At 47.4% G+C, this 22828-nt stretch overlaps 4 protein-coding genes, 1 long non-coding RNA gene and 1 other non-coding gene across 11 annotated transcripts; 4 read left to right on the top strand and 2 right to left on the bottom strand.

The window, feature by feature from the left end:
* Positions 1-360: 360 nt before the first annotated feature.
* Positions 361-5380, top strand: LOC105700386 (beta-TrCP). The gene is made up of 9 exons (XM_012426187.2): positions 361-855; positions 1762-2002; positions 2064-2250; positions 2336-2792; positions 2872-3245; positions 3336-3414; positions 3484-3670; positions 3770-3817; positions 3976-5380. Exons 1-8 carry the CDS (start codon positions 802-804, stop codon positions 3778-3780), a joined length of 1590 nt encoding a protein of 529 aa, XP_012281610.1. The 5' UTR covers positions 361-801; the 3' UTR covers positions 3781-3817; positions 3976-5380.
* A 596-nt stretch (positions 5381-5976) lies between these two features.
* On the top strand, positions 5977-12329 carry LOC105700375 (exportin-7). 6 transcript variants are annotated; one of them, XM_012426168.2, is made up of 16 exons: positions 6288-6903; positions 7116-7514; positions 7628-7794; positions 7959-8183; positions 8295-9165; positions 9228-9513; positions 9600-9744; positions 9837-9984; positions 10070-10229; positions 10311-10713; positions 10804-10942; positions 11170-11247; positions 11394-11587; positions 11696-11823; positions 11970-12089; positions 12232-12329. In XM_012426168.2, the coding sequence occupies exons 2-15, from the start codon at positions 7259-7261 to the stop codon at positions 12067-12069; spliced, it is 3300 nt and encodes a 1099-aa protein (XP_012281591.1). In that variant the 5' UTR covers positions 6288-6903; positions 7116-7258; the 3' UTR covers positions 12070-12089; positions 12232-12329. The 6 variants fall into 6 exon arrangements, with proteins under 6 accessions (XP_012281593.1, XP_023290264.1, XP_012281595.1 ...); XM_012426170.1 differs by lacking the exons at positions 6288-6903; positions 12232-12329 and adding an exon at positions 5977-6056 and having other exon boundaries at positions 11970-12228; XM_023434496.1 differs by lacking the exons at positions 6288-6903; positions 12232-12329 and adding an exon at positions 6065-6083 and having other exon boundaries at positions 11970-12228.
* Positions 12330-12963: 634 nt separating this feature from the next.
* Trnaa-cgc lies at positions 12964-13035 on the top strand. The gene has a single exon. It is a non-coding gene; the product is annotated as a tRNA-Ala (tRNA).
* Positions 13036-13192: 157 nt separating this feature from the next.
* LOC111674362 lies at positions 13193-14178 on the bottom strand. Its single transcript, XR_002762400.1, has 2 exons — positions 13599-14178; positions 13193-13527 (listed from the first exon to the last, which is right to left on the bottom strand). It is a non-coding gene; the product is annotated as an uncharacterized LOC111674362 (long non-coding RNA).
* A 1072-nt stretch (positions 14179-15250) lies between these two features.
* Positions 15251-19509, bottom strand: LOC105700255 (vacuolar protein sorting-associated protein 51 homolog). Its single transcript, XM_012425929.2, has 10 exons — positions 19332-19509; positions 19062-19196; positions 18754-18975; positions 18090-18685; positions 17715-17928; positions 17417-17641; positions 17001-17335; positions 16765-16942; positions 16092-16204; positions 15251-15652 (listed from the first exon to the last, which is right to left on the bottom strand). Exons 1-10 carry the CDS (start codon positions 19410-19412, stop codon positions 15541-15543), a joined length of 2211 nt encoding a protein of 736 aa, XP_012281352.1. The 5' UTR covers positions 19413-19509; the 3' UTR covers positions 15251-15540.
* Positions 19510-19604: 95 nt separating this feature from the next.
* On the top strand, positions 19605-22821 carry LOC105700336. Its single transcript, XM_012426096.2, has one exon. It carries the CDS (start codon positions 20200-20202, stop codon positions 22135-22137), a length of 1938 nt encoding a protein of 645 aa, XP_012281519.1. The 5' UTR covers positions 19605-20199; the 3' UTR covers positions 22138-22821.
* The last annotated feature ends 7 nt before the right edge of the window (positions 22822-22828 follow it).

The raw sequence follows: 22828 nt of genomic DNA, 5'->3' as shown, positions 1-22828 counted from the left end.
TCAACTTAAAAATTATTGAATCCATAAACCCATCGATCTGGTAAAAAAGGTGAGCAAGACGAGCCACGATGTCGCGTTTTAGTCGACGACTCTTGACACGTTCGAGGTTTCGATTGTCGAGGGTTCGATTGGTTGCCACGTCGATTGTCCGAGGTTCCGATTGGTCGCAACGTCGATTGTTCGAGATGGCGAGCCAATTGGAACGCAAAACGATATAGATTTTGTCCAGGCCGTGCGTTCTCTTCAGAGTCGGCACGCAGAAATGCGCAGATGAGCGCGGTGAGTCGTCGAGAAAGCGAGCCAATCGGGTTTAGCCCTCTCGCGTTGGAGGCGCGCGCGACGGTCAGCGACAGACAGCGACGGCGAGCGACAGTCAGCGACGTCCCCGTCCCTGGTCTCAACGTCGAATTTGGCGAGTCCGGCCAAGTCAGCCTACGCGCGTCTTTTGGGCTCCGTTGGAATTGGTTGGAATCCTTCCAGACTTTTCTCGGTAATCTCGTGGTCGGGGGCTGGCGGCCGTTTCAGGGATCTCGGTCCGCGCGGTCCGCCTACGCCGAACAAATGTCATAGCCGTTTAGGCCCGCTCGTGTCGGTCGAGTGCCGCTGTCGTCGCCGTTGTCGCCACCGCCGCCGCCGCCGTCGCCGCCGCCGCCATCGTCGCAGACCTCGCGACTCGCGTTGCATGGCGAGGCCTCGCGAGCATCGTCCGTCCTGCTGAGACCGCTCGGCCGAGTTCGCTGCGCGTCGCGGTCCCGCCGACGTCCCCGTCCGAGCCGACCACCCAAGGCCGAACCTCGCACCATGATCAACATGGAGACGGACAAGATCGTCGAGGACACCGTTGCCAATCTCCAGGTCCGTTAGCTCTATTTTTTAAGTCTCGCCCTCGGTGAGATCTCTCCGCCATCTTATCTTTCCTCGCGAGGCGAAGAAGGTCGACCTAACGTGTCGCGTCTACCCTCTGACCCGTCACGAGGAAGTAAAGCCCTTCCCCCGCTGCCCCCCCAGCCTTCCGTTTGCAATTTCTCGCCGAACCTTCGAGTGCCCTCCGTGTAGATCTTTTTCTTCGGTCTCCTTCGCGAACCGATTCAGTCGTACCAGCCTAGTCATCGTTACGGAGTGTTCTCTCGCGCTAGGAAAGGTTAAGGTTCGTCGCTCGTGACTCGGCCCTCCTCGGCTTATCGAGGTTACGGCGAGTAGACGTTCCTTGGGGATCTGCGGGGAATAGGGTCTGCGATAAGTCCGTTCGCTCGATCGAAGGGGAAGGGAAAGCCGCGAAAGGGGTCGGAGGCAATCGATGCTCGAGCGCGGTCCCTCTGGCGGTGAGTCGGGCAAAGCGAGCCAGATGTTCGGCCCTCTTTGTTTCGCGGGAGGATCGAAAGTCTTCGAACTAGGCGCAGGGTTGGGTAATTTTGCATTTTTCAACGTTTTTCACGTATATTACGTAAACCATGTAGTTTACGTAAGAGAATTGTAGAAAACCAATAAATTACGTTTCTAATATGAAGAATGCCACAGATGGACGATATACGCCATCCGCTAGGTTATTAATGTCTTTTGGAGCTTGTGTTCAAAATTCGACTTAATCTTGTTTAATATCAAATTTTTTATTGGATTTGTTATTTTCTATATAGAAATAGAAGGTCGTAATGTACTTCGCGCACGCGTAGAAAATTAGAGATGTATTACATGTTGTAATATGCACTTACAAAACCATGTATATTACATGACTTGTTATACTTACCCAATTCTGGTTGACAGTACCCGATGACGATACTGTACGAGCCGAACCGCAAGAAGGAGCCGCAGGAACGAGCAGTTGGCTCGGCGCACTATGGCCAAGAACGGGAGATGTGCATGAGGCTCTTCGAGAGGTGGAGCGAGCCGGAGCAGGTGCACTTCGTGGAGCAACTTCTGGCGCGCATGTGTCACTACCAGCACGGGCACATCAACGCTTACCTGAAGCCCATGCTGCAGAGGGACTTTATCTCGCTTCTGCCGAGTAAGTTTCGATTATCGAGCGTGCGGAGGATCGAGATTCATCGGCTTGACTCTGTTCCCAGAGAAGGGGTTGGACCACGTGGCGGAGAGCATTCTCTCCTACCTAGACGCCGAGTCACTCTGCGCCGCCGAGCTGGTCTGCAAGGAATGGTACAGGGTCATCAGCGAGGGGATGCTCTGGAAGAAGCTGATCGAGCGTAAGGTCAGGACCGACTCGGTCTGGAGGGGCTTGGCAGAGAGGAGAGGATGGTCGGTTGATTTCGATTCGCGTTCTGGGTCTTCCAAAGGCCTGTCTCCTCCTCCTTCAGGCTTTGATCGAAATCGTCTATTTCAGGATACAGTTCCTCTTCAAGCCGAGGCCTGGTGAGAGCCACCCGAATCACGCATTCTACAGGACCCTCTTTCCAAAAATCATCAAGGACATCGACAGTATAGACAACAATTGGAGGATGGGAAGGCATAATCTCCATCGAATAAACTGCCGGAGCGAAAACTCAAAGGGCGTCTATTGCCTGCAGTACGACGATCAAAAAATCGTCTCGGGTCTCAGAGACAACACGATCAAGATCTGGGACCGAAACACGCTGCAGTGCATCAAGGTACTGACGGGGCATACGGGTTCCGTCCTCTGTTTGCAGTACGACGACAAGGCCATCATTTCGGGCTCGTCGGACAGCACCGTCCGAGTGTGGGATGCCAATACAGGGGAAATGGTCAACACCCTGATTCATCACTGCGAAGCTGTGCTTCATCTTAGATTCAACAACGGCATGATGGTTACGTGTTCCAAGGTTCGTGCTCGAGCCTTTCGCTCCTTCTCTCGAGCTGTGTTTTCTGAATAGGGCTTTAATAGAGCGTTGTGCTTTACAGGACCGGTCGATAGCGGTGTGGGACATGACGTCGCAGACGGAGATCGCCTTGCGGCGAGTCTTGGTGGGTCACCGAGCCGCGGTCAACGTCGTCGATTTCGATGAAAAATACATAGTGTCGGCTAGTGGAGACAGAACTATTAAAGTATGGAACACGTCCAGCTGCGAGTTCGTGCGAACGTTGAACGGGCACAAGCGCGGTATAGCGTGTTTGCAATATAGGGATCGTCTAGTTGTCAGTGGCAGCAGCGACAATACCATTAGATTGTGGGACATTGAGTGCGGTGCGTGTTTGCGTGTACTCGAGGGGCACGAGGAGTTGGTCAGATGCATCAGGTTCGACAGTAAGCACATCGTCAGTGGAGCTTACGATGGGTATGTATCGGTTAATTTCTAGTCTCGTTCTCTACGTCTTTCTCTCTTCGAGCTGACTTATTTCCAACATTCGACTTGTTCCGGTTTCAGTAAAATCAAGGTTTGGGACCTGGTGGCAGCATTGGATCCACGTGCTGTCAGCAGCACGCTGTGTCTACGCACTCTGGTGGTATGTTTCCTATTTTTAATTCGATATCTCCGAGGGCGTTACGCGTTAACCGATTTTCTTCTGTAACAGGAACACACGGGACGTGTCTTTCGCCTTCAATTCGACGAGTTCCAAATAGTGTCGTCGTCGCACGACGATACGATTCTCATTTGGGACTTTTTAAACTTCAATTCGTCGTCGGACGGTGGTGTCAATGCTTCGACCGCATCGATCAATGCGCTACCTTTGACCCAATCGGATACCAGATCTCCTTCCCGTAAGATTCCCGATTATTTTATTGTCTTCTCGTCGGAGTATTAATCGATGCCAGCAACCTGTCTAACGAGGACCTCGTTTGTGGTTTTTTTTTTTCCAGCATTCGAGTGACGCATCAACACAAAGATTCCTTAATTGTGATATAACTGTAAGTATTGTTCGTACGTGAGGACATTCCTTCTTCCACGGGTTACGAGAGTAGGATCGCTCGGCGATAAGTTGCCGGCCAAAGTACCGTGCAACGTGCAATCCGTCAGCTATTTAACGACGTAACTAAATCTCTGATTCCTCTGTAATTTGTTGCAGCCAAGTGGTTAGTGAGTGAATTCAATGTGTTCGCAAAAGTGTGTACAGGAAGGCGAAGAACCAATTTGTCCGGCGTGAAGATATCGCTTAAACGGACAGAGCCCCTCCCCCTCGGGAACGGAACGGAGCGCTCGGCCGATGGCTTTCGTTTATTTGCCGTGAAACGCAAATCTATAAAAGGTGAAAAAAGCCGAGAAAAAATGCGTCACGCCACTGACACGCGGAACTACGAATTAATTTATACGCACGCGACGCCAGCGTTTATTAATGGACAGTATCATTGAAAGTATGTAAATACATCCCATGGATGTAAGTAGTGTACGTCGTCTGGTTTGGCCGTGCCTGGGATTCTTCTACGCCCTATGACACGATAGAAGTTGACCATTTTTCCTACTCTGAAGAAGAAAAAAAAAAATAAGAGAAACGTAAAAGACTTAAAGTACGCAACAAAATGGGAACGTTTTTAGGGAGGCTGGATACACTTAATATATTAAGGTAATAGATGTATTATAGTAAATTAAACAAAAAGTTTTTTATGTAATTAATTTATAGTAAGAAATACGTCGTTAAAACACACCGTTTGATCGGAGTACTTATCCTGTGTGAATGGAGTTTCGTGTGAGGGGAGGACTATGATATTATTACCGTGCTTTGCTCTGTCTTCTTTGAGACTAACTATGCCGAATTGCTATTCGATTAGCAATATAGGTACGCCACAGGTCAACCGAATGTATAGTAGTTCTATCTTAGGCATTAGTTTTGCAATTACCCTTTTAACGTTGTTTATGGATACGAGGATGGCGGCGATGAGACGCTTTGCACAGCCTTTTGACACGATGCCACTCGCATTTATTGATTAGGTTTCTGTGTAGCAATCTGTACATACGTTTACAATTTTCGCGTAATCCCAACAATGTTCTCGAGGATATCTCTAACTGCTAAGATTAAGGAAGTTAATTAAATCGGTTACGTACCAACGTTGAAGCGCTTGACACATCATACTTTTAAACTTTGTCCCTCTTTTTTTTTTTTTTCTTTTAACGCGACTAGTGTTCAAAATTGTTATTCGTACCTATGTATTTTAACGTATACTTATTACTCCATTTTACGGATATTTGATGCGAATATTAATACCCTTCCAGCAAACTGTATAGATATGCACAGAAACAATGTGATTATTTATAAAAAGAAAAAAAATATAATATAAGGTACTTGACTGAGCTAATAGTTGAAAAGTGTGCGAATTGTAGTTTTCACAAATTCACCTAAGATCAGGATGTAGATGGAATAGAATAGGTTCCTTTTTTTATAAATATTTAATCGTTTGTTGTGATATCAGTAATTGTTTAGTTAAAATTACATGACATAAGGGACCTTTGGAAATAAAATCAAGCAGTTTAACGAACAGTTAAAAAAAATATCATTTTACCGTATACAATTTACCGATTGTGTTTTCGTTTACCAAATGGGATTACAGTCTCGTAAGTGAATTTGGGAAACCAGGAAATTCCTTATATAGTAATAAATAGTTAAGGCTGTGCAAACTCAAAACGAATAACGTCAAAAACCGGCACATTAACAAAAAGGTAAAATGAAATGAAGTTGATGTATCGTTTCTAAAAATTACTGGTGATTTGAAAATTTAGAATTTATTCGGCGTACTGGAAAAATAAACACTTTACGGTCGATTAATGTGTTGGTACACATCAATTATTAGCAGTAGAAAACTTGCGAAAACCAAATTACTCTGGTAAAGTCGTATGTAAGTGGTATTCCAACGCGGCGTTTTAAGGTGAAATATTTAACATTTTCATCATGGTGAGATTTACAAAGTCGCAGGAAGTGGTCACTTTTAGCATTTTCACCAGATCGTGTTATAAGGTCGACCCCTTGAGGTAAAAAGAAGAGGTGTAAGAGTTTGAACGCGCGGCCGGTAGGTGGTAGGACAGTCGACGTAGCAGGAAAATCGAGGCACGGGTCTTCTTTGTCATTCCCATACACGATGCATCCTCTTTGGGCGAGCCGTGATATCTAGGGTTCGGTGAATTTGGTTGAGCGATGCGAAAATGGCGGACGAGCAGGTGAGTCTAGGGATCAAGAGGCGAAGCGTATGTATACGTGTTTGTATGTATGTAAGCTTTGGGGCACATACGTCCTCCCGAATCGAGTCGAGCCGAATTAAATCGCGTCGCGTCGCCTTGCGCCGTATACCGTGCGCACTTGTCCCGATTTCGTGAACTCGCGTCGAACGCGCGCGCCAGTGCCAGCCAGTGCAAGCCAGTACGTATGTAGGCTCGCGTATGCATCGGTGAACGCGGCAAATTTCTGCCAGTTAGGTGACGCGAGCACTGCCGTCGTAGGCGCGACTCAGGGTGGGATATACATCGCGAGTATCGCGAGTAGGGAAGTTTCGTTCTGTTCTCGCTGCACTCGGTCATCCCGGAGAGTCGTCCGGGCGGCCGCGTAGTGACAGCCGCGCGCGCGATCCGATTGCCGGCCGATCCCGTCGCATCGAAAGCTTCGACATTCTTCCCGTTTGTCGATCTTGGCTGGCTTTGAACGCGTCGACGACCTCGACCTCGTATCGAGAGGTTTACTTCTTGTTTGGTCGGTTACCTCCGGCCCCGTAACTTGAAAATGTCGGACTGGGGTCGACATAACCTCTAAACGCGTCGGGCCAAGGAGACTGGTTCGTTAAATCGCTGGAAGCCGAACGTTCGATTGTGTCGCTTTGGCATGTAACCTATAAAATGGTATTTGTCGGGTCTGCGGACAAATTGTAATTGGTAACGAGTTGGAACCCCTAGGAGATGAATTGACCCGTAATTATTGACTGGTTATGTATGGTTATGTGTTGGGCTGAGGGTCGTATCAAGCTCTTCCACGTACCGATTTCTTCGCTTAGATTGATTGTAATCTAAAAGTTTGGTTTGTATCCCTTCTGCTCCAAAAAATTGAATAAGTGTTGGGCGTTTCGTGGGGCGGAAACGGGATCTTAAATGTGGGATTTAATTTTTAAGGGAAATTTTGGAGTAGATTGTTATTTACTATTTTACTTTCGGAGCGAGTCGGAGCGAATTACTATAATACGTGATGGTCATGAATGTTGAATAAATTTTATTGAACTTTGCATTGAAAAGGTATCGGTCGTCTCCCACATCGAGGGAGATTAAGAGCAGGATAACGTTGAGAAAATGTGAAATAAACATAGGCAGAATGGAAAACTCATTCATGCATTTTGGCTGACGATGAAAAATTGCACATCCTAACGGCATCATTAAGAATGGATCACATACAGGAAGTACAGCAGCTGGAACTGCTCTGCAAGCAGCTGTACGTATCACAGGACTCGGCGCACCGTGCCGAAGCCGAGAAAGCTCTCGTTGGTTTTCAAAATGCTCCGGATACGCTCGCCAAGTGCCAGCTGCTTTTGGATCGTGGTGATTCGGCATACGCACAGTTATTGGCTGCGACCACGCTTACGAAGCTGGTATCGCGATCGGCACAGGGGCTTAGTCTGCAACAAAGACTCGATATACGTAAGTTCAAATGCGTTGCGTTTTTTCAATTGTTTAGCTTGCAATGGTTTGCAATTAAGATAGTTCAATTAAAAAGCAACGTACCTTTCATTGTTACTAATTGTTCAACATAGGTAACTATGTGCTCAATTATTTGGCAACGCAACCCAAGCTGCCAAACTTTGTAATCCAAGCATTAGTTACATTGTTCGCACGGATATCAAAACTGGGATGGTTTGATTCCGACAAGGACGATTTTGTCTTCAGGAATGTCGTCGGTGATATCACCAAGTTCCTTCAGGTTCGTAAGGTCATGTGCAGTTATTCACTAGTACAGGAAGACTTTCATACCAAATCTTTAACTCGGTTTCTTAGAAATTCCCCCGAACACGTTTTCGACGTTTTGTTATCGTTATCGTGACGTTGCATCACCGAACGTTTAATATATTTTAACGATACCAACAGGGATCGGTGGAACACTGCATGATAGGAGTACAATTGCTATCGCAGTTGACTTGCGAAATGAATCAAATCTCGGAAGCCGATGCCAACAGGTCCCTGACGAAGCATCGAAAAATCGCCAGTAGCTTTCGAGATACGCAACTATTTGAGATATTTAGGCTATCCTGTTCCTTGCTCGGCACCGCTCGAGAAAATTGTAAAAATCTGAATTTTAACGACGAGGCACAGGTACGTTCGATATTTCGAAGAAAGGTAGCAATCGTAGAACGATTCGCGAACCGAATGGGTTGCGGTATACGTGCGTCCGAGGGTACGTTGACTCCCTATTTGTTTGTTTAGCATGGACTAATGACGCAGCTATTGAGGCTCGCACAAAACTGTCTGACGTTTGACTTCATCGGAACATCGACGGACGAGAGCTCGGACGATCTGTGCACGGTGCAGATCCCAACGAGTTGGAGGCCCGCCTTCCTGGACTTCACGACGTTGAAGTTGTTCTTCGATTTGTACCATAGTTTGCCGAACACGTTGTCGTCGCTGGCCATCTCCTGCCTGGTCCAGATAGCGTCTGTCCGTCGAAGCCTGTTCTCGAACGCGGAGAGAGCAAAGTTCCTGACTCACCTGGTGAACGGTGTGAAGAACATCTTACAGAATCCTCAGGGTCTCAGCGACCCCGGCAATTACCACGAGTTCTGTCGGCTGTTGGCTCGCCTCAAGAGCAACTACCAGCTCGGCGAGTTAGTCATGGTGGAGAATTATCCCGAGGCGATTCAGCTGATCGCCAAATTCACGGTGCAAAGCCTGCAGATGTGGCAGTTCGCCCCGAACAGCGTGCACTATCTCCTGAGCCTTTGGCAACGAATGGTCGCCTCGGTGCCCTACGTCAAGGCGACCGAGCCCCACCTGTTGGAGACCTACACCCCGGAAGTGTCGAACGCGTACATCACCTCCCGTCTCGAGTCCGTCGCCGTCGTCGTCAGGGAAGGCCTCGAGGACCCTCTCGACGACCTGGGGATGGTCCAGCAGCAACTGGAACAGTTATCTGTGATCGGTAGATGCGAGTACCAAAAAACTTGCACCCTGTTGGTGCAGCTGTTCGACCAGGCTGCCACGACCTATCAGGAGTTAATGGCGCAAACCGCCTCGCCTACCCAGCAGATGGACATCACGATACAGGAAGGCCAGCTGACGTGGCTGGTCTACATCATCGGTAGGTTCGACCCGGCTCGTCGGTTTCCCCTTTGACGACGGTGCTTTCCTTAATGTCCCCAGGTAGCGCGATCGGTGGCAGAGTATCTTTCAATACCATCGAGGAACACGACGCGATGGATGGGGAGTTACTCTGTAGAGTCTTGCAGCTGATGAACCTGACGGATTCACGGCTTGCCCAGGGCGGCTGCGAGAAGCTGGAATTGGCGATGCTCAGTTTCTTCGAACAATTCCGGAAAATCTACGTCGGCGACCAAGTTCAAAAGAATTCCAAGGTCTACAGAAGATTGTCGGACGTCCTGGGCCTCAGCGACGAGGCCATGGTCCTCAGTGTATTTATCAGGAAAATGTTGGTCAAAGCGGTTTCTCACGTCTCTTTCGTAGTGATTCTTGCCCCCTTTCGACCCGCTAATTGATTCGACGCCCTTGTTACAGAATAACCAATTTGAAATATTGGGGCCGGAGCGAACAAATCATCTCCAAGACGTTGCAACTCCTCAACGACCTATCCGTAGGTTACAGCTGCGTGCGGAAACTCGTCAAGTTGGAGGAAGTACAGTTCATGTTGAACAATCACACCGTACGTATAGGACCGATCCCATCGATTGGATTCTTCTAGATAAGCCCTTGAACTCGAGCTAACTCTTCGCCCTGTTCCTTTGTCGATTTTAGAGCGAACACTTCCCGTTTTTGGGAAACAGCGTGGCCGTGACGGAAATGAGATGCCGGTCGATGTTCTACACGTCGCTGGGCAGATTGTTAATGGTGGATTTGGGCGAGGACGAGGAGAGGTTTCACACCTTCATGTTACCGTTGACAGGTACGATGTTCTTGAGTGGCAATTAAATGTTTGTCCTCATCGTTCGGTAGTTCGATTTCAAACAGGACCATTTCCTCTATTTTAGCCGCACTGGAGAGCCTAGGCCAGTTAATGGGTGCGGCGGATACGCCGATGTTTGCGGCGGAGGAGGCAAAAAAGGCATTGATAGGTCTCGCAAGGGATCTTCGAGGATTAGCATACGCTTTCAACAACAAATCGTCGTACATGATGCTGTTCGACTGGATGTATCCTTTGGAAACGTTCGCGTACACTTAGTGGAGTCAATCGTTCATTGTTTAGGGAATTTGACTTAACTCGGTCCCCAGATATCCGAACTACACTCCGATCTTACTGCACGCCGTAGAACTGTGGCATCACGAGCCACAAGTAACTACGCCCGTCCTAAAGCTATTTGCCGAGTTAGTACAAAACCGAAGCCAACGTTTACAATTCGACGTATCCTCGCCAAATGGGATCTTACTTTTCCGCGAAGCAAGTAAAGTTATCTGTAGTTACGGTAATCATATATTGAACGTCGAAGTGCCCAAGGACCAAATTTATCCTTTGAAGCACAAGGGAATAAGCATATGCTTTAGTATGTTAAAGGCGGCATTATGCGGGAGTTATGTTAACTTCGGAGTATTTAGGTTATACGGAGACGAGGCCTTGGACAATGCGCTCAACACTTTCGTCAAATTGCTTCTGAGCATACCGCAAAGTGACTTATTGGCAAGTATACCCCGCCGTCCTGATCTCCTTCTCGCATCCACCATTTTTGCTGCGTATTTTCATTTTATATATTTTTTTCCTTTTTCCCAGGATTATCCGAAGCTGTCGGCAACGTACTATTTGTTACTGGAGTGCTTGGCACAGGATCACATGGCTTTTCTGTCCACGTTAGAGCCCAGAGTTTTCTTGTACATCCTGTCGAGCATCAGCGACGGCCTTACAGCACTAGGTGCGCTAAAAGAATTTCTACACGGGTCTGTGCGGCTGATTCTACCTTATCGCTTACTTTCCTAAGGGAGGAAGGACGGTCCTGACACTCATGAAATTTCCAATTTTTGAAAATTTGTTTATAGACCCGTTTTACATTTTTTATAAAAAATGAAAATTTGTACTCAACCGCACAGCCGATACATTACTAAATTATTAGTAACAGAGGAGAAACGGTGTTTGTTTCAGACACGATGGTTTGCAATGGCTGTTGCGCGACGTTAGATCACATCGTGACGTATCTGTTCAAACAGCTGTACCAGAAAGGTGAGTGATATGCGATGCAGCTAGGACTAAAGGGAAAGAGAATAAAGGAAAGGAGATCTCTCGGATAATCCGGTTATGCCGGATTTCCTCATGGATGCGAAATACTGGCATTGTTTGTCTAAACGTCAACGTTCTACCGGGCGCAGCCGGAGTTTTTCCAGGAAAGAAAAATGCCGCGGTACCAGGAGGGGGAGAATTATTTTTGCAAGTCCTGAAGCAGCATCCCGAGATACTTCAGCAAATATTGAGCACTGTGTTAAATATGATAATGTTTGAAGATTGTAGGAACCAATGGAGCATGTCTAGGCCACTATTGGGCCTAATACTGCTGAACGAAGAGGTGACCAGTTTACTGGATCATTTATTTAACACCGGACGACCTTCCTCTACCGGAAGACCGGGATCGTAAGATCGTTACGACGTTACAACATTTCCATTGTCATTTCAGTACTTCAATCAGTTAAGAGAGAATATTATCAGAAGTCAATCGGTGGACAAGCAGGCAGCGATGGCCCAGTGGTTTGAGAATCTAATGAACGGCATAGAGAGGAACTTGCTGACGAAAAATCGAGACAGGTAACTGCAAACGTCCTCCTTTCTATATTTCGTTAATTACGCGCCGAGTTAATTAAGCTCCACTCTGCGGATCGATTGCCGGGTAGGATTAGTCCGATTTTCCAAGTTTCTTTTAACGACAGTGGGAAATGTTTTTTTAATTTCAGGTTTACACAAAACTTGTCTATGTTCAGGAGAGACATAAACGATTCATTGAAGGGACCTAACACGTCCGCAAACTCTGTCAGTGATATGATGACGTCGTAGTGACTCCACTCCCCTCGCGGGTTAGGATTCCCCTAGGTTCTTGCCTGCCAAATGCTTGAGTGCGAGTGTATGCGAGTGAGATGCGGAAGAATGCTGGGAAGATATGACTATGATTTTAGACGAGTATGAAGAGTAATAAATTATGTACCATGTTTTTTATAGCAACGCTGTCACACCTGGCTTCCTATCCTCAATGACCAGCGCTTCGCCCCCCATAAAGCGACATTTGTCGACGCCAGGTGAAACTATTCAATCAAGTTTAAGGGTCGCGTATAAGCGCTCTCGTTGCCGTAAACCCTCGAAGATGCGATCGAGTCGAACGTACGATTTTATTCCTTTATCTTTTTTTTCATTAAATTTCTGATTCGATGGTTTCTTCCGAGGACCGTGTACTCTTCGAGGAGGAAACGGCGTCAGGGGCGATCGGTCGTCGCCTTGCAAGGAATTTCTCCTTTGGTCGTTCGACCAGACCGTAAACGAGATATCGGATCGACCGTCGACTGTGCGAACGATGTACCCGAAGAAATATCATTAAATAATATCGCTTTGGAATGCACGAATCTTATCACAAAGACAATTTCCGGAGGAGCGAGTCTAGACCCACCAACGCGGCGTCGCCGGGTCGTCCTCTCGGTTTCTCGATTAAATCACCGAAAGGAGTCATTCGCTACGAATATCGAGAATCCTACAAATAGAAGCCAAATCCTGAAAAAAATGCCTCCTTTTCTCAATCCGGTTCGCGTTGGTTTTTATTTAAAAAGGGCATTACTTTGACCCGTCGACGCGAGTCCGACGCCGATCCGGATAACGTAAATCGTCACTGCGGAACGAAGGTTTATTAAAAAATTGCTCCACGGCTCAGAGAGTAGAATTAATCGCGACGGTGCATCAACCGGGGGTGTAACTCAGTGGTAGAGTGTCTGCTTCGCATGCTGAAAGTCCTGGGTTCAAATCCCAGCTCCTCCAACCGCCTCTTTTTTCCTCCGTTTTACAAACGGTTTCCGCACGGTTAACCGTCTTCCGTTCCATTAGGCTCTCGAGGCGTCTTCGTTTTTGCGAGAACGTTGACGCTCGGTCGTTATCCGGCATCCCTATTACCCGTCTAGGAATAACAAAGCCTGTCTCGTGTCTGATTACAAGTTTATTCGAAACGATTTACAGTTACAGGTTCGGGAGGCAATGCGGCGTGCGTTGCGGCGTGCGTTGCGGCGTGCGTTGCGGTGTGCGTCCCGACCCATTGATAAGCACTTGAGCAGCAGGAGACCCTGTCATTTCTAGTGCAGCCTAGTCACTCCTGCGGCACTAGTACTTATGAACAGGACAGGATTGTCGACTCGTTTCCTCCGAGCGGGAAGTGCGGGTAGAGAGCTCGATGCGTAAGTCGCGGCCCTGTAAAACGATGAGATAGGACGAGCGGGGCGGGTAAAAACCATTTCGGCCCGCGGCCGAAATTCGGATCTGCAAAGAGAGGAAAAGATGAACGATCGATTGCCACCGGCATAATCTAATCTATGTATATTTCCACAGACCGTGGTCACGGGCGGTGCCGGCCAGAGGACTTGCCGTGATCGTCTCCTGGGATCCTGGAATCGAGTTGAATCGAGTTGAATCGAGCGGAGCGACTCGGCGGAGCCATCGATTGCGCCCAGACGCGCCGAGAGACGCGCCGAGAGAAGAGAGCCTCGTTCTTCGGACCTCCTCGGAGGGGCGGAAGAGGGACAAGGAGATCGTTGATCGCTACGCCAATGGGGGACGCGCCAACACGCGCAAACACGGTCGAAGATGAAACGCCGCATTCATCCTCCGAGCCGCACGCCGAGACGCTACCCGCGTCGCCCGGGAAGACGGACCTAGGTGGCCCTTTTTACGTTCAAGAGTCGCGGCTCGTCATCGTTCACCAACGGGAATCGACGGGCAGGAGCGTCGTTCGAACGTGACTCACGGCCGCGCACTCCACCATCGGCGAACAATAACGATCCGCTCGGTTATCGGCGGAGAGGACGAGTGGCCGGGGTCAAGAAGCCACCGGCGATAAGTCGGCGTCGAGGGGAAGTCTCGAGCTTCTTGGACGACGGAGATTGCCGAGCGAGGCCGGAAACGTGTCGGGACCGATCGTTTGGCGGTCGTTCGGCGGTCGTGCGGCGGTCGTGCGGCGGTCCTCGGCGGTCCTCGGCGGTCGGCGGAGCGCGGAGGGGCGGGCGCGCGAGTCGCCGCCAGATCCTCGACTGAGCGATAAACTAGCCTTGATTGGCTTAATATAGTCCGGCGAGGGCCGTAATTGGCCGCTCTTTGCCGCGCGGGAAACGATTGGTCAATTTAATCCTAGAAGCGCGGTGCATTAAGCATTCAACCGGCGTTCAGTGCCTATTAACGGCGAACACCGCTCCTCCGGGGGCTGGGCCCGCTCGGTCCCGACGTCGCTCTCTCTTCGGGCCGTCCTTTCTTTCTCGCCGCTCGTCCCGGCGGCACTCCGAGCTCCGAGTCAATTTGCCAATTGAAATCAGTGCCGGACGCGGCCGCGTACCGTTGCCCTACCCGGTACCCCCTGTCGCCCCTTTCTCACCTCCGGGATTCCGTCGCGGTTGCGTTTCCGCGAGGCGAGTTCACCTCGCCCCGAGGTGAACTTCCGACCTTCCCTTCCGCTCTCTCCTCTCGGGACGGCAACTGGCGCCTCTGGTTAAACCCTGGAATTATAAGCCCTTAGCCCGGACTCGGGGTTTCGGACATCCCTGCCGAGCTCGGCTTTGTGAACCAATATTCGATCCTTCTCCCTCGGCCCTCGGTTCGGGTAGAATTTTCCCATGCGGGCCATTTCTTCTCCCCCGCCGAGTTTCCCTCGAGGGTCTCCTCCACTGGGAACTTTGTCCCGGGGTTTCAGGTGGGAAGGAGGCGGAGCGCGGGTGCCCGGCTCCGCGGGAGTCGTTTAGGAGAGTTTATTAAATTGGGTAGAATGCGGTGCGTAGGCTCGCTCGGCCGGATACTCGCCGAATGAATCTCATACAACGGGAGGAAGTCGAAATTAAGTCGAGCCACCGCATCGCCGAGGGCAGAGGGTCCCGGGTTCGGTTCGGTCGGCCATACCCCCGGAGGAGAGACGATCCGGACCTAGGTAAGGGAGCGTCAAACTTCGGCACGCGTCTCGCCGAGTTAAGTAACTTATTAAAATCGTTTGACCCCGCGATGCCGCTACCAGGCGTTTATTTCGACTCGTCGCGGGGAGAGAACCCGGAGACGAGGAGACGCAAGATCTTCGGGACGTCTTCCTTCCGCCCCTCCACCCTCTTCCACATTCCCACGGTCCCCCGGTCCCCCGGTCCCCCGGTCCCCCGGTCCCCCGGTCCCCCTCCTCGAAACGTCCAGTTTCCTTTAATTCCACTTTATTTCACTCCAGCTCTCAAACTCGCTCTCCTCCGTTATCACTCGCTGTAGCGGGGGGACGAGGATCCTCCGATAACGATACAGGTATTACCGTTACTTGTTGCTCTCGCAGATAATATCGACCACGCTCGGCTCCATCAGGACGGGCTCCAAACATCTGTGCACCGCGCTGCCCAGGATTTCGTCCAGCAGAAAGTGCACCAAACTGGAAGAATCAGGACGATGGTCGTGAGATCACTCCTGGGTAGTTACCGAGCGTTATTTCGACGATATGTACTCTAGAAGCGAGGGCGGGATAGCGATATAACGACTCGCTTGTTCTACCGGTTCGACGGAAGTCGATTGTCGGATTCCGCGAATTGAACTCGTCTCGGATGTAAGGTGATGCGAAAGTCGCGTCAAAGAGCTCTCGTTTATGAAACTTCTCCGAATCGTTTCAACCTTACCACGTGAATACGGAGGCTGTAAGGAAGGTCCCGATACTTATAAAAAGTGAATTTTTACGAGGGTCAGGATCTTCCTCGTGGTCTCCATGTTCACGTTGTAAGGCTCGAAACGATTAGGTGCCCTCGGTTCGGAGTTTCGAATGTCACTTTCCCATCCCCTTAACCGCAGGGTAAAAAATTCCGCGTTAAATGTCGTACTTCTCGTCGGTGACGAATCTCCAGAGATACAGCTGTAGATAGTGCGTGTCCACTTGGATCTGTTGCAATCCGAATTTACTGAAAGTGCGCAGCCTTACGCACTCCAGGAAGGTCTGAAACGTGGAAAGAGATCGGTTTAGGGAGTTTCGTGGAGTTGCTCCGGCGAGAGAGGAGCGGGAGGACCGCAACGCGTTCCCGCGTGCGGACGCGGGACGAGTGACGCGTCCTCCTCCCAATGTAAATTGGATAATGATCGCGTTATTTTGTCATTGTGCCCGCTATGCACCACCTGCACCCGTTACTCCGTACCGTGCCCGCTAAAAGTTTCACGTCTCTCGCGTGCTCTCCTCTTGGAAACACCTTCGGCAGGGCTTAAAGACTCAACTCGAAAAAGACGACGGGAAGACCGAATCGCGACTTAAGGGAATGTGAAAGTGCCATCCGTTCATGAAACTTTTCTGCGAACTGGTTGTACCGAATTCTTTCAAACTCCTCAAGGATCTTCCTTATAGCCTCCATGTCACATTGTCAAGTTTTAAGCGATTCGGTTAATCCTGTTCGGAGGAGAGTATCAAAAACGAGACCTCTTCGTCGCCACTTTCGCATTACCTTGATCCAGTCGTCCCATGATTTGCATCCCTGCAAAATAGAGCATGTATAGCTCATGAATTACCTTGAGACTGATCTTAATGATGCCGGTTAAAATAGAGGCTTTGTTGAATTGTACCGAGGAAAAGATTTCGATACGTTCGGAGAACAATTTATGAATGTTCGTCACCAGAGATGAGTCCAGATGGCTCGGAGTGTAAGAGGACCAGTTTGACCTGTAGTGATGTCTGGACACGCTGACGCTGAAAATCATGAAATGTTTCAACATTTCGATGTTGACGGCCGCGGCAAGATAGTTACCTGTGCGTCTTACGACTACTGTCGCTACTCCGGTCCATCTGACCATCTCCGTCGTCGTACAAAGAGGCCACCTGCGATTCGACGGCCGAAATGTCTTCGACGACTCTTTTCATCACGGCCCTGACGGTCCTAGGCTCGATCGTGTGCAACCAATCGCGGGTCTCCACGGATTTTTTTAACATTTGAGATACGGACAAACCTTGCAATCGAACGTAGTGGTTTAACAGGCTTTGCGCTGCTTTTTCAAAGTTTTCGCACATTTCCGATTCGGTTGTGATTACGTTCACGGAGGAAGAGTGCTGTTCGATGTTGAACAACTCGTCCGTCGTTGCGAGCTGCGGAAACGTGAAAATGCTTAATTTTAATACGGCAGAAAATGTCCCCGTAACCCACAGTGATGATAATGTGTGGCTTACTAAGTAGCGGACGCTACCGTCTTTAAATTCCAGGCACATTTTGCTTAGGAGTAAAAGCAGGGTTGGCGGAAATTTTGGAATGTCCGACCCTGTGCAGAAACCGCTTGCAATGGCTGTCAGATGATGCAGGAACCCAATGATCAAACCTTCTCTGACTTCGTCGACACAGAAGATTTGTTGGAATCGAGGCTTCAAGCTGAACGATAAGTCGGGTTGTAGGAACACCTGTTACGTGTGACACGTTGCTCATCAATATCTTGCACTTTTTAAGCTGGCAGACTTATGAAATCTTACTAACCAATAGATCCTGCAGGACACCCTTTAATTTTTCAATCGTCGGTACCACAAGTGACGATAGGTGTTCCGCCAACCCGCTGTCCACATTTGTAGCTACTGTCGTTGCCAAAGTCTGTCTAACTCCAGCTAGTGATTCGCCAAGATGTTGTTTTAGAGAATGCAAATGATTTCGACATTGTTTCCTTCCAGCACTTATAACGATATCGGTTCCTATTCTGTAATCAAATTACACTTAGCTTCTTCGTACTCGTTGCAGACACTTCGATCCAATCTTTCCCTTGTACCGATAGTGTTGCTACCCATTAGGTCATTAAAATTCAGAAGACATTTTTCTCTTTGGAAACTGTTTTTTTTATGAATGCCAACAGCACCCTACCTAGCAAAGTCGGTCTCGCTGCAAAGCATGTTCATAGCCTGTAGTCTTCGATGGAACCTGTCTAGTGCTCTAACGAGTATCGCCGTGTCCGCGACGTCTTCCACTCTTTTTCCTACAAGCTCAAAATATTTCTTCATGTTGCCTAAAATGAAGGCATTAAGGCGCGCAATAGCTTTGGTATCGAAATCGTCACTGAATTCCGAATCGTCTAAAGGAGCTCTATTCACAAACATGTCGTTGTACGAAGCAACGACGAGACAGAGATCGTTAAGGTATCCCGAGCTTGCCATATCGACAAATTCTATTATGTCATTTTCGCCCATGTTCTTAAGGGTGTCCAGTTGTTCGGCGAGTCGGTTATCTGCATGCATGAGAAATTCCGCACATAGGGAATCGGGTGGCTCTTTCAATTGAAGTAAAAGATCAACGCTTTGAGCCAATGATTTCGTTGAAGCATCACGCTTATGGAATTGCGTTCGTAAATCCGCTTTTAATTCTTCTACTATTTCTTCACAGTCCTTTTGGATTCCTTGAAACGATGGCATATTACCATATTGATTCAATACACGTTGTGCATGAATATAATCTTGAACTGCCTAGAAATGTATGAGAACGTATGTATACAGTTTTTCCAAGTTTTTCTTAATTCAATGAATGACTGTACCTGAGCGTAATTCCCTTCTTTCATTTTATCTTTTAAATTGCTTGGTAATTTAAAAAGGAATTGTAGCTTTTTCAACAAAGCATGAACCGACGACAATCTGGCTATATGCTGTCGTGTTCCTTGTAAAGTCGATGAGATTTGTTCAGAGAAAGAAGTGATACTATCCATATTAGTTGATAGTAAATCCATGCTTTCCTCCATTTCCTTAAAGTCGCTTTTCATCTAGATCAACCATTCAAGTATTTCTTTAGAACACCTTTGTACTTGTACCCACAAAAGAATCGTATTTAGCGGTTCATTGAAAATACCTTTCTAATAGTATCGGTGGCTGATATAAATTTGTTGTAATTTTCGTATACCAAGGTTTGCATGTCGGAATGTAAAATTTGGGTATTTCTCACAATTTCTGCTTCATTATCCATGATCTGCTTTAAGCTACATTCCTAGGAATGTGACAGTACGAGGTTATTTATTTTTTGAATAAACTTAGATTTGATTGATTATGAAAACCAATAATTAAATACGCATATTTAGTTTCCATTAGGAGAGAGTGGTGAACAGTGATAATACACCTTTACCTTTAACATTCTTTGTAGGTACATATCGGGATTAAAATGTGGCCCGTTTATATCATACGGATTTCCAGAAGTTTCTCCCATTTTTATTATTTTATAATTTCAATATTGCTTCCTAGGAATTAATTGGAAAGTAAAATCAATGTAGAATTTGACATCTGGTAATCATTATCAATGACGTTTATAGGTTTGGTTAGATACAAAGTTGAGTTGGAAGATTGCTCACGGGCAGATCGCGCAATCGCGTCCTATGCGACCCCTGGCGGACGCAGACGGAAATGTGTTTGCCGAGATTAGATCGAGGACGCTACAACTTGAACATAACCTACCCGCTGGCCACTCGTAAATGCAATTGCTAAAATGGGGTCCCGTGTGTTTAAAAAAGCAAGATAACTTGTAAATAGGAGAATACGTCAACGGAGTGGCGTCTGTTTTGTTATTATGCGTCTGAAGACTTAACGAAACCGCCCAGCATCGGAGTTTTATCGGTGACTTTTACATCCTTGACGTTTTCTTTCGAACATAACCTTGGATGATTATTTCTAAACACTTCGACCAATTCGGAGTATGTTAATTATGAGTAAAAAGGATTGATTAATGAGCCAAGAAAAGAAACATTTCTTACTCATGAATGGCTAGAGTGATACTATTTTAATGGTGACAATGTCCATGGTTGTTGTAAGGACAGATAAATCTTTCCGTAAATTACTCAATTTGGACTGCCAAGAAAAAAATTCCATTTTAAAAGTGCATTGTGACAATCCTCCTTTAAATGTTCAAAGAAGTAAAAGGGAGCAAGAGCAATATTAGCAAAGGTATCGCAATGTCGAGCTAACCTTAATTGTACTTGGACAAACATGTTCTACCCTTAATGTACATACATGAGTTTAATCATTCAGCAAATATGCCTCACCCTTGCGTGGTTTGCGGACGGTCTCGAATGAATCCAAATAATCGGGAAGAAGAATATATGTTTTTTGGCTTTCCTGTGAATGACGAAGCACGCTGCAGGAAATGGTTGGAGTTTTGCTGTAGAGAGGATTTGTATAAACTCACAAAGAAGCAGCTCTTGCAACGTATGGTGTGCTCAAAACACTTTGAGCAAAGAGACTTTCTTAATGAATATTTCGATAGGCTCAATTGCACAGCGGTACCGTCGATTTATGATCCAAAACAAAGTCTGTACAATATAACGTGCGTTCTGTGTGGCAGATTTCGTCGAGATCCACCCAATTTAGACTATGATGGAGCTACGTTTCATCATTTTCCTGGAGAAGAGTTCCGTTGTTTAAAGTGGCTGGACTTTGTTGGCGTCGATTCGTATTACCGGCTTACCAGAAAGGAAATATTATTTTGTTACATTTGCTCGAAACACTTTGACCGTTCTCAATTTATGAGAGGTTACAGAAGTAGACTGGTCGACACAGCAGTACCGAACATTCGATTTCCAGATCAACTGGATGAAACAGAACCATTCATAATGGAATTGGTACCGGAACCCAAACTCTTCACTACGCTGGAGAAGGGAAGAAAATTGGAGCCATTGCCTCTTGCGGTTCTGGAAAGTCAAGCCTGCGCCGCATGCGGAAGATCTAGATCGGACCCGAGAAACAAAGTAGAACGGTACAAGTTCCATCCATTCCCCGCTTACGAGATTGGACGGTGCCTGAGATGGTGCCAGTTCCTCGGCAGGGAAGACTTGTTGAAGATGTCACCAAATCAAATAAGAAAGTTGGTCTTGTGTTCAAAGCATTTTCAAACGGGTCAAAGGTTTCACAAAGAAGGACCCTGCGACGCCGTCCCCACGATAAAGGACGTTTCCGAGCTAGAGCCTTGCGACGCGACCGAGCAGGTGGAAGCGGAGCAGGAGACAATTGAGGAGTCGGCATCCCCAGGATCGATGAGGCCCGGGAAGAAGCAAATGCTTACTAGGCCATTGGTGTCCAGTAAGAAACCAAAGATGGACAACAAGCCGGCACCTCTGGCCAAAAAGCGAGGCAAGTCGCGAAGGCCAACGTCGATCATCGTTCCGAGGCCGGATCCGAACAATATCGAGAATCGAGTGGTCAGGAAGTTGCCACTCCCACCTGCGGCTAACTGGAAATTGATTTCCAACCAATTCCAGCCCATCACCTTGTCGAACAATATCACTTCTAATATTTCTTCGAACATCACCGCTGACGGGAAAAAGGTTATTTTGCCATTTACTGGAAACATATCCAATCTGGGTGCTCCGATTCCTGTGCACAGCCTCTCGAGCATTCCACCTGGATTACTAATCAAGATTAATCTTCCGGATCAGAAGAACACCCAATTGGGTAAAGGCCAAAATCATCACACCAGGAGAGAAAATTTATCTCATGCAGGGGTTGAAGGAACGGGAATGAAGAATGGCCAAGTCATTTCGGAGGCAAGTCAAGGAAAGACAATTGTTCGCTCCCCGGAGCAGGACCTGTCGGAGCTGTTGTCCTTCTCTCCGGACTCCAATGCTGGTGAAGACAACTCCGAGGACGCAAACGTACAGGGAGAGGTGATACTGCCGCATTCCCTGGAGATCATGGAAGACGACTCGATGCACATAAAGAAGGAACGCTTCTATGAAGAATCCCTTGAGGACGAGAAGCCACCTTTAAAACGGTCGAGGAGGCGCAGTCGGATGACTGGGAGAACGAGGAGAACTATAATGCCTATTAGGAGTGAACTCAAGTATTTTTTGCAGAAGATCAAGCCACAGATGCACAAGCTTCCAAGAAAAGCTCGAGCACAGCTCAAGTTGTCCATCGTTAATATGGTTATTGACAAATTATAGACTCTCTCTCCCTAACTTCTTCAAACCGATTAAGTCAGAAAGGATGTAACGTCCTTTCAAATGGTGATTCATTGGTTTTACTGAGGATTCGATCAGACTGAATTGTACAATGTTATCATTAAGCTCTCAAGACCAGAAGAAATTATTTTCTTTATTCTAAGGATTGTGGTACGACAATCCCAAGAGGTGTATAAACATTAGAAATTTGACCACCGATGCGAATATTTTCAATTATAAATATTTCAAGATGCCAGGGATATTTCTTGCAGTGTCACTTGTTTCTTTTGCGCGACATATCTCGGTCACAAATTTATCTTCGACGCATAATTTCGTGGTAATTATTTGTACTTATTCTAATCTCAATTGCGGAGATTCTTTTCTCTTCAAGGCAGAGTGATCGCGACATTTTAATGTTCGTTATTTTCCTCGTAAATTTTGCATTTGGAAATTGGAAGCTTGGACGTGTGCTTTCGGTTTGGTCTAATTAACCTTTTACAATGGATCGTTCATGCAAACTGCACTTCCAGTGTGTACATAAACATACATGTACAAATATTTACATTACATTTATACACCATAGAGATAGTAAGTTTTATTAGCACTTTCTTTTAAGAATGGGTGCGCGCAGATTTATTGTACATTCAGAGTTCGTGTAAAATATATAAGTCAAGTACTGTTCCATAACGGATTA

This window comes from Orussus abietinus, unplaced genomic scaffold (assembly GCF_000612105.2).
Source record: "Orussus abietinus isolate OABI.00-Male unplaced genomic scaffold, Oabi_2.0 scaffold18, whole genome shotgun sequence".
Classification (NCBI taxonomy): Eukaryota; Metazoa; Arthropoda; class Insecta; order Hymenoptera; family Orussidae; genus Orussus; species Orussus abietinus.
Note: the sequence above shows the minus strand (reverse complement) of the source record. Positions and strands in the feature narration are given on the sequence as shown.